This window comes from Mobula birostris, chromosome 8 (assembly GCF_030028105.1).
Source record: "Mobula birostris isolate sMobBir1 chromosome 8, sMobBir1.hap1, whole genome shotgun sequence".
Taxonomy (NCBI): domain Eukaryota; kingdom Metazoa; phylum Chordata; class Chondrichthyes; order Myliobatiformes; family Myliobatidae; genus Mobula; species Mobula birostris.
Genome location: NC_092377.1, coordinates 35,605,033 through 35,617,907, shown reverse-complemented (window position 1 = coordinate 35,617,907; position 12,875 = coordinate 35,605,033). Strand labels below are relative to the sequence as shown.

General features: G+C 38.1%; 1 protein-coding gene across 2 annotated transcripts in view; it reads right to left on the bottom strand.

The window, feature by feature from the left end:
- LOC140201231 (endothelial PAS domain-containing protein 1-like) overlaps positions 1–12,875 on the bottom strand; it is a 124,326-nt gene that overhangs the window by 85,652 nt on the left and 25,799 nt on the right. Inside the window, exon 1 of one of the 2 annotated variants that reach the window (XM_072265000.1) lies at positions 8,900–9,102. The exons of the other annotated variant lie outside the window; for it this stretch is intronic. Within the exon in view, the coding sequence (XP_072121101.1) occupies positions 8,900–9,069 (170 nt within the window). The 5' untranslated portion in view covers positions 9,070–9,102. Of the gene's footprint in view, positions 1–8,899; positions 9,103–12,875 lie in introns of those variants that run through there. 2 annotated transcript variants of the gene reach the window in all.

The window sequence follows — 12,875 nt, the reverse complement described above, 5'->3', positions numbered from 1 at the left end:
ACTATAAATGTTCACTCCCATTCAAATACTTTGTCCACCAATATCATTTCTACAAAATCAATCAAGCAATTTTTAAATAGGCTTTTACTCCACAACCTCCTTAATTTAGGCCACTCTAAATCAGTTTGTTCTTCACATGCCACAAATTTGTTAATTAATAGATATTCCATTAACTACTTTCAACTTAATCAGTTAAATATCAAATTGCTGAACACTTTTCATTGCTCATTTCATATTGTAGCTATTTCTAAAACCGTGCATTAACCATTTGATTGACTATTCTGATAATCAGAAATGCTACAATGATCTGTTTTGGACTTTGCGCTGAGGTATAAAGCCGTGCAAAAGCACTGCAGGATACAGAAAAGCTAATAGCTTTTGTCTATCTGTTTGCACAGTTAGCACATGCAAGCCTAAAGTAAACAATAAACATATCTCTCAATATGTTACAGGTAATTTATTGGCTTTCGTGTCATTATCAAATTATAAACACTAGGTGGTTGCAAAGTCCAGTCTAAGTTGCACCTTGCTACTGAGAGAGGAGGCATCGTAGTGTAGCAGGTAGCGTAACGCTCATCAGCACCTCTAATCGGAAGATCAGCGCTCAGTTCCTGTGACCATATGGGTCTCTTCTGGATGCTTTGGTTTCATCCCATGATCTGAAGGTCATCTGGATTACAGCTAGTAAGTTGTGGGCATGCTATATTGGCCCCCGAAGCTTGGCGACACTAGCATATCGCAACTGAAACATAAACAATGCTCTTCAATGTTTGCTTTGATATACATGTGACAAAAAAACTTAAGCTCATATCTTTTAGGGAATCCTCATAAACATACCAATTCATTTGATAATTATAAAATTCTGATCATACATAGGTATGCTCTGTAAAAGTACACAAGCAACACTTGTGATACATTTATAACTCCAAAGAGCACTGTATTTATGAACCTTTATTAACTATTAAAGATAACAATACTAATATGAATATCACTATGGCTGCACCTAGTATGATTGGCCCAGATGACCTAAAACTTTACTGAATAGGCTGAAATTGACAGCAGATCCATGAGGTAGCAATTCTTTAGAAAGACTCAACAGGCTAGGACTTGCTTCTCCAGAAAGGTGAAAAACTTAAGTAAGATTCTGGAGACACGACAATTTGCAGATGCTGGAATCTAGAGCAACAAACTCCCTTCTCCACTATCAGTCCTGATGCAGGGTTTCAACCTGAAATGTTGACATTTCCTCCCCCTTTTGCACCCCCACCCCCGATCCTGTTCAATCTCACTGAAGTGCTCCAGTAGACTGTTACTGTAAGATTCTCATTGGAAATCATGGTGCTGTCATAAACATGCATCACATGTACCACAATGCATAATGATTACTAATTAATCTAACGTGGAACTTGGGAGAGACATCTTTATCCACAGATGCTTTAGAATGTGGGACCCGTTACCAGTAGAGAACAAGGAGATGGAAATAGATAATTTTCCAAGGAAACAGCAAATTCATGGGGAGAATATAATAGAATAATACGTTAATGCCATTAGTTGAAAAAGTGTAGTCAGATAGAGTACAGAAACCAGTGGATCTACTAGGCCAAATTACCTCTGCATCTCTTGCGAATACACAGAAACTGCAGGTAATGCGAATTGTGCACCAATCTAATATATACTGCACCTACTTTTTTTAAAAGAGTTGCAAGAATTCTTGTTACATTGCCTGCTTGGGAACAGCAATAAAATTGAAAACTGCTGACTCAAGTGGAAAGAAACTTACATTCACCTTTCAGAATCTCGGCAATTGTTCAAGATCATGATACTTTTGAATAATATTAATTGCAAAAATCCAGGAAATACAGAGAACGATTTACACAAAATAATGCCCTACAAACTGAAGAGCAATACAAAACTACATTATTAGCTATTGTGGTATTGGTTGGGGATTATTATTGGCCAGTACTCTGTGAGAACTCTCTTGTGTTTTAACGCAGATGGTATTTGAGTCATCATTAATAAATTATATTTCTTACCAGATTACACTTGCCCAATATAAAATATAATTCTGTCATAAAAAGGAAAATATTCCACTGAGTCAGGTACTGATTTGCTTTGAAGTTAATGTTTGCATTTTCTTCAGGGGATTTAAAACAAAAGAATATTTCCCCAATGGAAACAATATCTGGACTGAGGTAATTGTTGTCTGCCGAAGACCTGCAGGAAGGAGGTGTTTGTTTATACTGAAGTTGCACCCTGATTTAGTCCTTTACCTTGTGACTGATGAAGGATTATTGTCCTTCACAGGAAAAAGTAATGCTTGTTTGCATTAGGTCTGCACAAGCTTTTTACCAGGTCACCACTAAAAGGCACGTTAGATTAAATAATACGGTTTTTTTCCACCTATAATCAGCAGACCAGGACTGAAATGTACAGAAATTAAATTAAGTCATGATGGAGAGCAACTACCACTCCAACATTATCAACTTAACATTTCTAATGACATTTCCTTTGTATCTTTACATACAGTGGCCATTGCCTGAAATGTCAACATGGAATTTACGGCAGATAAGTGCAAAGTGATGCTTTTTGGAAAGTTGAAACAGGGCAGGACATGCATCATAAATTACTGGACCCTGGCCAGTGTTGTTGAACAGAAACCTAGGGGTACAAGTGCAGAGTTTCCTGAAAGTAGTGGCACAGATAGACAGGGTGAAGAACATGCAAGGAAAACATGCCTTTATTGGATGCATCATTGAATGCAACCATCTGGCATATCCCATTACCACTGTACAAGATGTTGGTGAGATATCTGTGTGCAGTTCTGGTTGTCACACCAAAGAATGGTTTAAGCTAGAGATGGTATAGAAAACATTTACAAGGCTGTTGCTGGAACTGGTGGGATTGTGTTATGGAGACTGGGTCTCTTTTCCCTGGAGTGAGGAGGTTTATAAAATCATGAGGGTCCTCCCTAGTCAAAGTGGGTGGTCACAGACTTTTCCCAGTGTAAGGGATTCTAAAACCTGAGGGCATAGGTTTAAGGCAAGAGGGGCAACATTTAAGAGGCAGGATTTTCACAGAGGTTGTGGGTAAATGGAAGTGCTCAAGATGTTCAAATGACCATTTAGACAGCTTCATGAATAGGAAAATTTTGAAGGGGATATGTGCCAAATGCAGGAACACAGGAGTAGCTCAGGAAGGCTCCATGGTCAGTATGGGTAGACTGGGACAAAGGGCTTGTTGGTGATCAAAATAGATTTCAATCGTTCTGTACTAACTTCTGCTGTCCTCTCTCTGGCAGTATCTCAAGAGTTAAGGACAACTTGATTCCACTCCATTTCTATGATAACTGACATAGTAACTGCTCTAAGTGTGGGAACCCACACAGTCCGCCTTAATCTTGTGAGATATGTTTGACAGGTTGGTAATTAGATCTCTATCATTTACGTGGACTTCCATGCACACCTACATGGGACCTTAAGTTCTCAATGCCACCATAAGTACTACTTCTCCATTCTGTATTTGTGGCCTAGGAACTCTGAAAAATCAATGGGTTTTGGTTGAGAATATCCAATAAGTGCTTTTTCTACTCACTTTGTAATCTCTTGGCACACTGGGTGTTCAAAATTGAGTAAACATTTTGAGAAGCTGGGCACATGAATGATGTTGCCTGCCCATCTGAGTCAACGGAACACGAGGCTGGGAATGTTGGCTAGGAAGAGGACATTGGTCTGCTAATCCTACAGGGAGATGTAGAGGATTTTGCAGCGGCAGTCCTAGTGATAGCACTCCAGGTAGAAGTGTGTCATCCAGGTGGATCAGTTTATCAGCTGACTTGCAGTACAGATTCGATATTTCAATGCCATTTTGGACCAATGTCCTCTCCTAACCTCATGTGGCTGAAAGCACATTCACCTACAGGACAGCTACCAATCACCGTGATTGAATGGAACGGTTACTACTTCATTGCTGCTGAGTTGTTTTAGATTTACAAATTTCCATTGTTGCTACACATTGCAGTAGTGCATAGGGTGCAGCATGATAGTGCTGGTGAATTTGTTGCTGCAATGTTGGAGGGTTCTGCACAAGCTGGTTGCCACACAAACCGGTTGCTGCTAGACATTAGTCGACTTTGTCTTGTAGTCATCACGGGCAGAATGAACAAAGGGCACATCAAATCAAAGTAAGCTTTTTGAAGGGGTGGTAGCAAAGTACATTGAAGGTCCATAAGACAAAGATTGTTGACAGGTGATTGAAGGAAAATGAGAAATGAGAAATATGAGGTTGCTCCAGGAGGCAGGATTACAAGATTCATTCTTTGCATAAGGTGATTGAACTCTATTTAGCTACTCATATTGAATATCACAGCTCTCTGTTCTGATTCTCTCCTGTCTCCTGGCCATTCAGACATGTGATGCCACTTCTTCCATACTAAGACACTTCTTCCACTAGTGTGCCACCCTGTGTTGTTTTCCAGGTCTTATTCAATTACTTCAATGTTAGTAAGATAGTAGACCCATCCTTTTCACAGTACCCTCAGCAGTGAGCTAGGTGCAGGCTGGGTACTCATCAGCAAAAAGCGGGCAAGCTGCTCATATTGCAGTCAATGGATGTGGGTTACGTGGGCATCACATGGCCTAATACTTCCTTTTCCAGAAATGTGGGATATCTAATTTTGTACTCTAAATCCCATTACATACAGTACTATGCTAAAGTCTTAGGTATATATACAGTATATATAGCTGGGGTGCTTAAGACTTTTGCACAGTACTGTAGTAATTTTATGTATTATACTGTACTGCTGCCACAAAACAAAAACAAATTTCCTGACATATGTGAGTGACGATAAATCTAATTCTGATATGTGTCTCTACTGTGGACTGAGGGAACTGAGAGTAGGGAGGGGCAGGAAAGTGGAATCATGGTTGGGCAAAGGGAAAGGGAGAGGGGAGTGAGCGGGAAGCACTGGAGAGACATTCTCTACTGAACAATAAACCGGTTGTTTGGTATCAAATGAGCTCAGGTGTCTGCAGCCACACCATCCCTGCCCTGGCACTCTTTCTCTGCCACCTGTCCCATGCCCCTCCCATGGCACTCCACTCTTGGCATCCTCAACATCCTTTGCTCCTGCCAGGTTTACAATCTCTCTCTCTGCTCCATGTTGACAAATACTGTACAGTGCAAAAGTCTTGGGCACCCTAGCTATATAATATATACAGTACTGTAATCTACATGTAATTATCTGCAGGAAATAATAGTGCACCAGAAAGCAATAGGAAATTGATGAATTAATTGTGAACTGATTAATACTGAAATACTGTGATACAGTATAGTCAGAATCAATAATTAAGTTTAATTTTGGAACCATTGTTGTACATTGTAGTTGAAGAAAATGAAAGCCCTATTCTTCGTCACCAATGCATTTATTATGGTATGATTCCTATTGCATTTTTACTGTTGTTAATGTCAGACAGCACCTTTTTATGTCGCTATCCATTACTGTAGCACAGGCATCAATACCACCATCAAAACGCGAAGCAGAAAGGCCCATGCAATGTAATAAGCATTCATTATCAATAGTGATGTTAATTGGGGTTCAGCAGCCAGTGTTCTGGCTGTTAATTATCCCTCAAACAACTACTTATCACCTGCAGTTTGTGGCAACTCGCTGTATACATATTTATAACTGCGTTTAGGAATATATATTTTAAATGCTCTAGATCATGAAGGAAAGAAGGGACATTTCCTTAAGGAGCCCCTTTCTATTAACAAACCCATTCTTTGTTTTAAATATTCTATTTCCACTTTTTGCTTTAATAATTGTTTAATCAGCTTTGTTCCCGTCACCCTCAAAGAATAAGCATAGATAATATATAAAATTTACAGTATACTATATTGATCAGATAAGATTTGAGTTTCATAAATCTTTAATCTACAGACTATTCAGTGCTATAATTCCCCCTTTTATTATTTAATCATTATTAGAATAAATTATCTACTAGAAATATATATTACCTATTAAGTTCTCCAAACTTACCTATTTTAAGTTGTAAGTAATTTATTTATATCACAGACACTACAGCACAGTACAGGCCCTTCAGCCCAAGATGCCAAGATGTTGTGCTGACCTTTTAACTGACTCAGAGATCAATCTAACCCTTCCCTCCCACATAGTCTTCCATTGTTCTTCCATCTATTTGCCTACTTAGAGTCTCTTATGTACCCCTAATGTATCTGCTTCTACCCTCAGCTCTGGCAGCTTGTTCCACACACCTACCACTCCATGTGTGAAAACCTGCCTCTGGCATCCCTGTGCACTCCTTTCAACACCTTAAAATTAAGACAATCAGCCTAGTTTCTTGACACAAACAAGAGAAAAATCAGCAGATGCTGGAAACCTGAGCAATACACACAAGATGCTGGAGGAACTCAGCAGGCCAGGCAGCATCTATAGAAAAAAGTACAGTCAAAAGTTCAGGCCAAAATGTCGACTGTACATTTTACCATAGATGCTGCCTGGCAGGCTAAGATCCTCCAGCATTTTGTGTGTGTGGCCTAGTTTCTTGGTTAATTGAATACTTTGTAATTTAATTAACATTTTTTCAGTGTTAAAATTACATAACTTCGTAAGTGTATATTTATGAAGTGTAAAAATAAGGAATATTTTTTGTTATAGTTTAGTCAGTTGTCTAAGCTAGGAAATGTCTGAATCAAATTATTCTTGACAGTTGTTGTAGGGCTTGTTCTGGACCCACCACTCAATGACGTTCATCTTCAGTAAACAATGACGCACCAATGTGATCTCAGCCAGTTTCGGCAAGAAAGCTGCCATGAGCTGATCTACCATGGGCAAGTACACACCCAATGAGTCAGCTGGCAGCAGAAACATACAGTGTGCCCTCTCACGGAAACACAGAATAATGGAACCAAGCCTTTCAGCCTAATTCATCCATACCAAGTATGATGGCAGTCTATACTAATGCTGTTTGTTTGTATCCCTCTATGCTTTTCCTTTCCAAGTACCTGTCCAAATGCCTTATAAATGTTTTACATCCATCACCTCTTCTAGCTGCTCAGCCCAGATATTCACTCCCTTGTTGTGAGAAATGCCCCTTATTCACCTTAAACCTATGCCCTTTAGTTCGAAGTTCTCCTGCTGCAGGAAAATGATTCTGACCATCTATCTTGCCTTTGCTCCTCATAATGTTATAAACCTGTACAGATATTCTTCAGTCTCCGACATTCCAGTGGGAATAAACCGAGCCCATCCAATCTCATCTTACAAATAACTATAGCCCTCCGTTCCAGGCAACATCTTTGTGGATCTCATCTGCACTCTCTTTATTGCTGCTACTCTCTTCCTGTACTGAGAGTGACCAAAATTACATGATATTTTAATTGCTCTCTAACCAATCTGTTGTAATACTTGCTTAGAAATATGGAACAATAAAAGTTTAAGAGGAAACTCTGAATAGGATAGCTGATGTGAGAATAGGAAATGTTTCTAAAGCTGGGGAAAAAGAATGGTATTGGTGCCTAGTATGCAATACGAGAACAGTACTTGTCTTGGAGAACTTCATGCCAAATCATGTGTTATTAAACTGGAAAAATAAACATTCTGTATCACAGCTTTAAGATCTACCATTTTGACCAGTCAATTTTACAAACGCCATTTGTGGAGATGTTTTTCAATACACCAATCATTTAAGCACTAACAAATAAGCTGCCAGTGCAATATTGCTAAGTGGATATTTTTCTCTCTTATTTCACAAGGCTCTGTTGCACTAAACCCACATTTACTTCATTCCTAATCAATAACCCACTTCAAATCAATTCCATAAAACTTCCATTGATAGTAAACTATTTTAAATCTGTTTAAAGAAATCAGTACTTGGGTAACTAAAAGAAATTTGCAGATCAAGCAGTATTTGTGAAGAGAAGAACAGAATTAACTTACAGGTCAATAATTTTTAATGACTTTTTTCTACATTGGAGTAGCATATTAAAACAATAAAAATGCTTTTGATCATTAGGTTGATACCAGCAAATAGACTTTGAAAATAACACACAAATAATCTGACCACAAAGTTTACAATTAAACTAACAAGTGTTAATCATGAAAAAACCTTGTCCATTCCAGACTGATCGTACCGATGACAAAATACATTATCAGAGTTATTACCAAGGTCTCTGTAAAGCTTTCTTGTTTGTCTCTTTACAGATAATTTGAGTTAGCAGTCCAGAATTATTGGTATTAGTTTATTATTGTTACATGTATTAAGATACAGTGAAAAGCCTGTCTTAATACTGTTCATACAGGTTAAATCATTGCACAGGACATTGAGATTGAACAAGCTAAAACAATAGCAACACAGAATAAAGTGTAACAGCAACAGAGAATGTGCTGTACAGGTGAACAACAAGGTGCAAGATCATAACAAGGTAGATGGTAAGGCCGCCTCCATCTTATTGTACTAGAGAACCATTGAATTGTCTTATGACAGTGGGGCAGAAGGTGGTATGTGTCTTCAAGTGTTGGTATCTTCCGGAAGAGTTAGGAAGGAAGAATGTATAGGGTGGTTGTGGTCTCTAATTACACTGGCTGGCTTTACTGAGACAGTGAAAATTATAGACACAGTTCACTCACGGGAGGCTGGTTTAGAATAGAAAACCTACAGCACAATACAGGCCCTTCGGCCCACAATGCTGTGCTGAACTTGTACTTACTTTAGAAATTACCAAAGGTTACCCATTGCCCTCTATTTTTCTGGGCTCCATGTACCTATCCAGGAGTCTCTTAAAAGAGCCCATCATATCCACGTCCACCACTGTTGCCGGCAGCACATTCCATGCACTCGCCACTCTCTGCATAAAAAACTTACCCCTGACATCTCCTCCGTACCTACTTCCAAGCTCCTTAAAACTGTGCTCACTCGTGTTAGTCACTTCAGCCGTAGGAAAAAGCCTCTGACTATCCACACGATCACTGCCTCTTCCATGATATGCTGTGCTGTGTCCACAACTCTGCAGTTTCTTGAAATCACGTGCAGAGTAATTGTCAGACCAAGCCATGATACCTCAAGATAGGATGCTTCCTATGGTGCATGGGTAAAAATCATTAAGGGTCAATGGGGACACGCCAAAATTCTTCAGCCTCTTGCATATGTAAAGGCATTGGTGAGCTTTCTTATCCAAACTAAATCTAAACTAAATCTTAAAATCTTATTAATTCCATAATTGAATCTTACATACATTTTTGAAGATGGACATCTTACTTACACTGAAAGTCTCTTAGCTATATCCTTTTATTACCATAAAGTGCAAAGCAATACAATACAAAAGATTTTCTGTTGTTAACACCAGAATGAATTTCTGGTGCTGATGACATTGAGAATTGATGGACTGTAGAACTTAAAAAAAACACTTAAATCCTAAACTGACATTCTGACATTAATATATATATAATATATTAATCAACCTTTGCTAAATAAAGTTAATTCTGGGTTGGCTCTAATCAAAAACTTGTGCATTCCGAGCATCCTTTGAGTTATGTTACAAAACCTGAATGTATCAGATCAAGAATTGCAGGAAGGAAGTTCTCAGCAATCCACAGCTTGAAACAGTTTGTTGCAACAATTACATTAATTAGTCAATATTTCCATGATCCCCCACCCCTCACCAAAACAGCACAAGTTTACAGCAAGTTTTTTTTAAGTGTATTGTTTATAAATAAATACGAAAACTTGGCAGGGAAACAATCCTTAGGGAATGCATTGCAGGGCTCTTTGAGGTTGACCTTTGCTGTATGGAGTTTGCTAGCAGTTTTCTCAGGGATAGTTTGCCACAGGGTAAATGGTCAGCTCAACAAGCTAAACAGATGGTTAAGTCTTGGACTTTCTGTTAGTCCCCCGAGATTTGTCATTGAGAATTCCTGCTGGGCAGAATACCAAAATCATTTTCCCTTTAAAAAAAATACATTTCATTACTATGTACAATTTATCTTTCTTTCAAAGAAATGTGGTGGCATTGAGAAATTCAATTATGTGGTTTTATTCAAATAACCCAAGGTCCTCTTGCATCTTTTTATAGAGATTTACAGGAAATCACAAAGATGCATACTTTGTGGAATGTGTATATAATGTGTAATAACTGTTGCCAGATTAAACCACATTGCATTTCTTGACAAACAATTAATCTTCGTCTTGGCATTGTGGCTTACTAAGCAAACAGGTAAATCTTTTTAAAAAAAAAATTGTATGTGCACAATTACACTAACATATCAAACAATAACTACATCCAAAACCTAATTGTGGAGTTTTATCAGCATGTCATGCATGACAAAAATAAGATCTCAAGGTTAAATTATCTATTTCAGGTGTGACTCTACAATCTCACCAATAATGAATTTCATTTAAACCATTAACAGTTTTCTATCTGGTCCTGACTGTCCTGATGTAATTCGATTTATTGATTTTAAGTTAATCATGGTTATTTAGGCATACTTAGAGAACAAATATTCAGGCTATTTCATGGGCAGTTTTTGACACAACAGCATCTCTAATGTTACCAAAATGGAAGAAAAAATCCACTGCCACAGAATACATCACATTGAAGCTCGACGTTTATGCCTAGTCCAGGTCCCTTGTAGCACTGCAGTTACCTTTGGAGCAAATGACTATCTTCTTCTGTTCTCCACATGCAGCTGCATCATCCAGGCTTTATGGTACTGCATCTGCATCTGGATGTTCCCATTCCTATTTATCTAAAGTCAGTCCATCTCCAAGAAATGCTTTGTTTTCCTGCCCTTGCCCTATTTAAAATGTTCCTGATGACAACAGCCAAAGTCACAGTATGGGTTTTCAATTGAATGCAAAGAATATCCAAGATAGAAGAGTACAGCTCTGGTTCTTCAGCCTTTTAACTACTCCAAGATGAATCTAACCCTTCCCTCCCACATAGCTCTCCATTTTTCTATTATCCATCTGTCTATTGGAGACTCTTAAATGTCACATTGTTATATTTCCACCCAAAATTAAAGGAGAATCATCGACAGCAAAAGGCAAGGAAGGCTTAGGGTAAATGCTTTTTCATATTGTCAGGGCTGAATACAAAGCGAAGCATGATGGATGAGATTTAAGGAAGGAGGCAGTTATAACAAGCTTTGCGGACATAAAGTATGATTATCCCACCCAGAGAAACACAAGTCACAAATTCCGAAAGGTTTTGAAAGGCAAGTAGGAGAAAATGAAAAATAGTGACTATTAAAAGAACGATTTGGGTAAATACTTGGAAAGTTAATAATTGCAGTCACAGGCACAGCTTCATCAACTCTCTGTGATAACATGAATCTACATGACTAACACTGCCTTTCCAGAATATGCCACAATTACTCCAGCTCAGTATCACGAAAGCCAAAGTTATCAAGAATTGCTTTCATCCCAGTTAGACAATATCCTGTCAATTGATCATCAATCCATTATGAAACCCACTAGATTTTTTCCCCAGCAAAACAGGCAGTCCATCTGCTAGCACAGAGACAATGAAGTGTGCTTCACTTCCTACCCATCACGGCACTGGCTGAGAAAATCCCAGTGCAAGCTTTTCCATCACACTCTTTGCCTTTCAAAGCTCATGAAGTGCGTACAAATTGAATCTGCTTGTATCAGCTAAAAATTAAACACGTCGTTTAGAAACCTTCTGCTGTTTTTGGTGTCTTTTTTAATACATTTCATTAAATTGAATAAGTAATAATTTTGTGCAGTATTCAACAAAAAAGATTCATCTTTAGATACATTAATAATTTTTAAGGAAAGAACTTTAATAGTTATCAGACTCTTACAGCACAAAAGGCACTATATAATGCAGAGCTCATTCTCTGAAACACCTCTCCAATTAATGCCTTCATCCCACTCTTTCCCCATATCCTCAGTTACACAATTTCCAAGTTTATATCCATTTTCTTTAGTGTAGTTTTACTGAATTTTTCCCATTGGCCTTGCCTTATTATGAAGTTAGGATATCCTGAAGTGATTTATATTAATTCTGAAGTATCGTTTTAATTATTTAACCAAGAAGCATGAGGGTACAAATTTGTGCACAGCTAGATCAAGTACCAAATTCAACTAATTAGTGTTATTTGTATAGATTAAGTAACGGAATAACTCCTGTTCATCTTCAAATGTCTCCAGTAATCACCTGTGTGAGCAGTTGGCGCCTCAGTTGAATCTCTCATTGACATAACAATCTCTGAAAACATGACACTCCCTCAGTATTACACTAAAAAGTAGATTCCACAATGGCGTATTCAGAGACCTTTTGCATGCAGGAGTGCTTTGTGCTGAAATGCTGACATTCTATAATTATTGTAAATTGCCTTATCTATAGTTATCTTATTTTACAGATGCTTTATTAGGGCAAAACGAATCTCTCAGTAGATGCGAATACAGCAAAACTATTTTGTATGGGCAAAGCCTGAGAAGGTTATATTTAAAATCCATCATCCATGATGATGAGATCCTCAATTTCTATGAAAAAAATTCTCTGACACAGGCATTACATCTGCTTCACAGTTTATCAGCACACCAAAGTCTCAGTTGGGCATATAGGTCAATTTACAGGAGACTGGAATGCAAAGCATTGAATTAGACCAGTTAAAAAATCCTTTTATTTTACATAGACTCCAGGAAGAATGTTTTGACTATCGACATTAACTCCCATCTGCTACCTCAGTCACAGTTACATCAGGCAGAGCATCACTTCAGGTTTTAGTTACACAGGGCCTCCCATGTATGGGAGGTGTCCAACTCAGATGTTCTACAGTGATTCCAATCAATGTCAGATAAGAGAGGAATAATTGTCCCATTGGTTTATAAACAAGT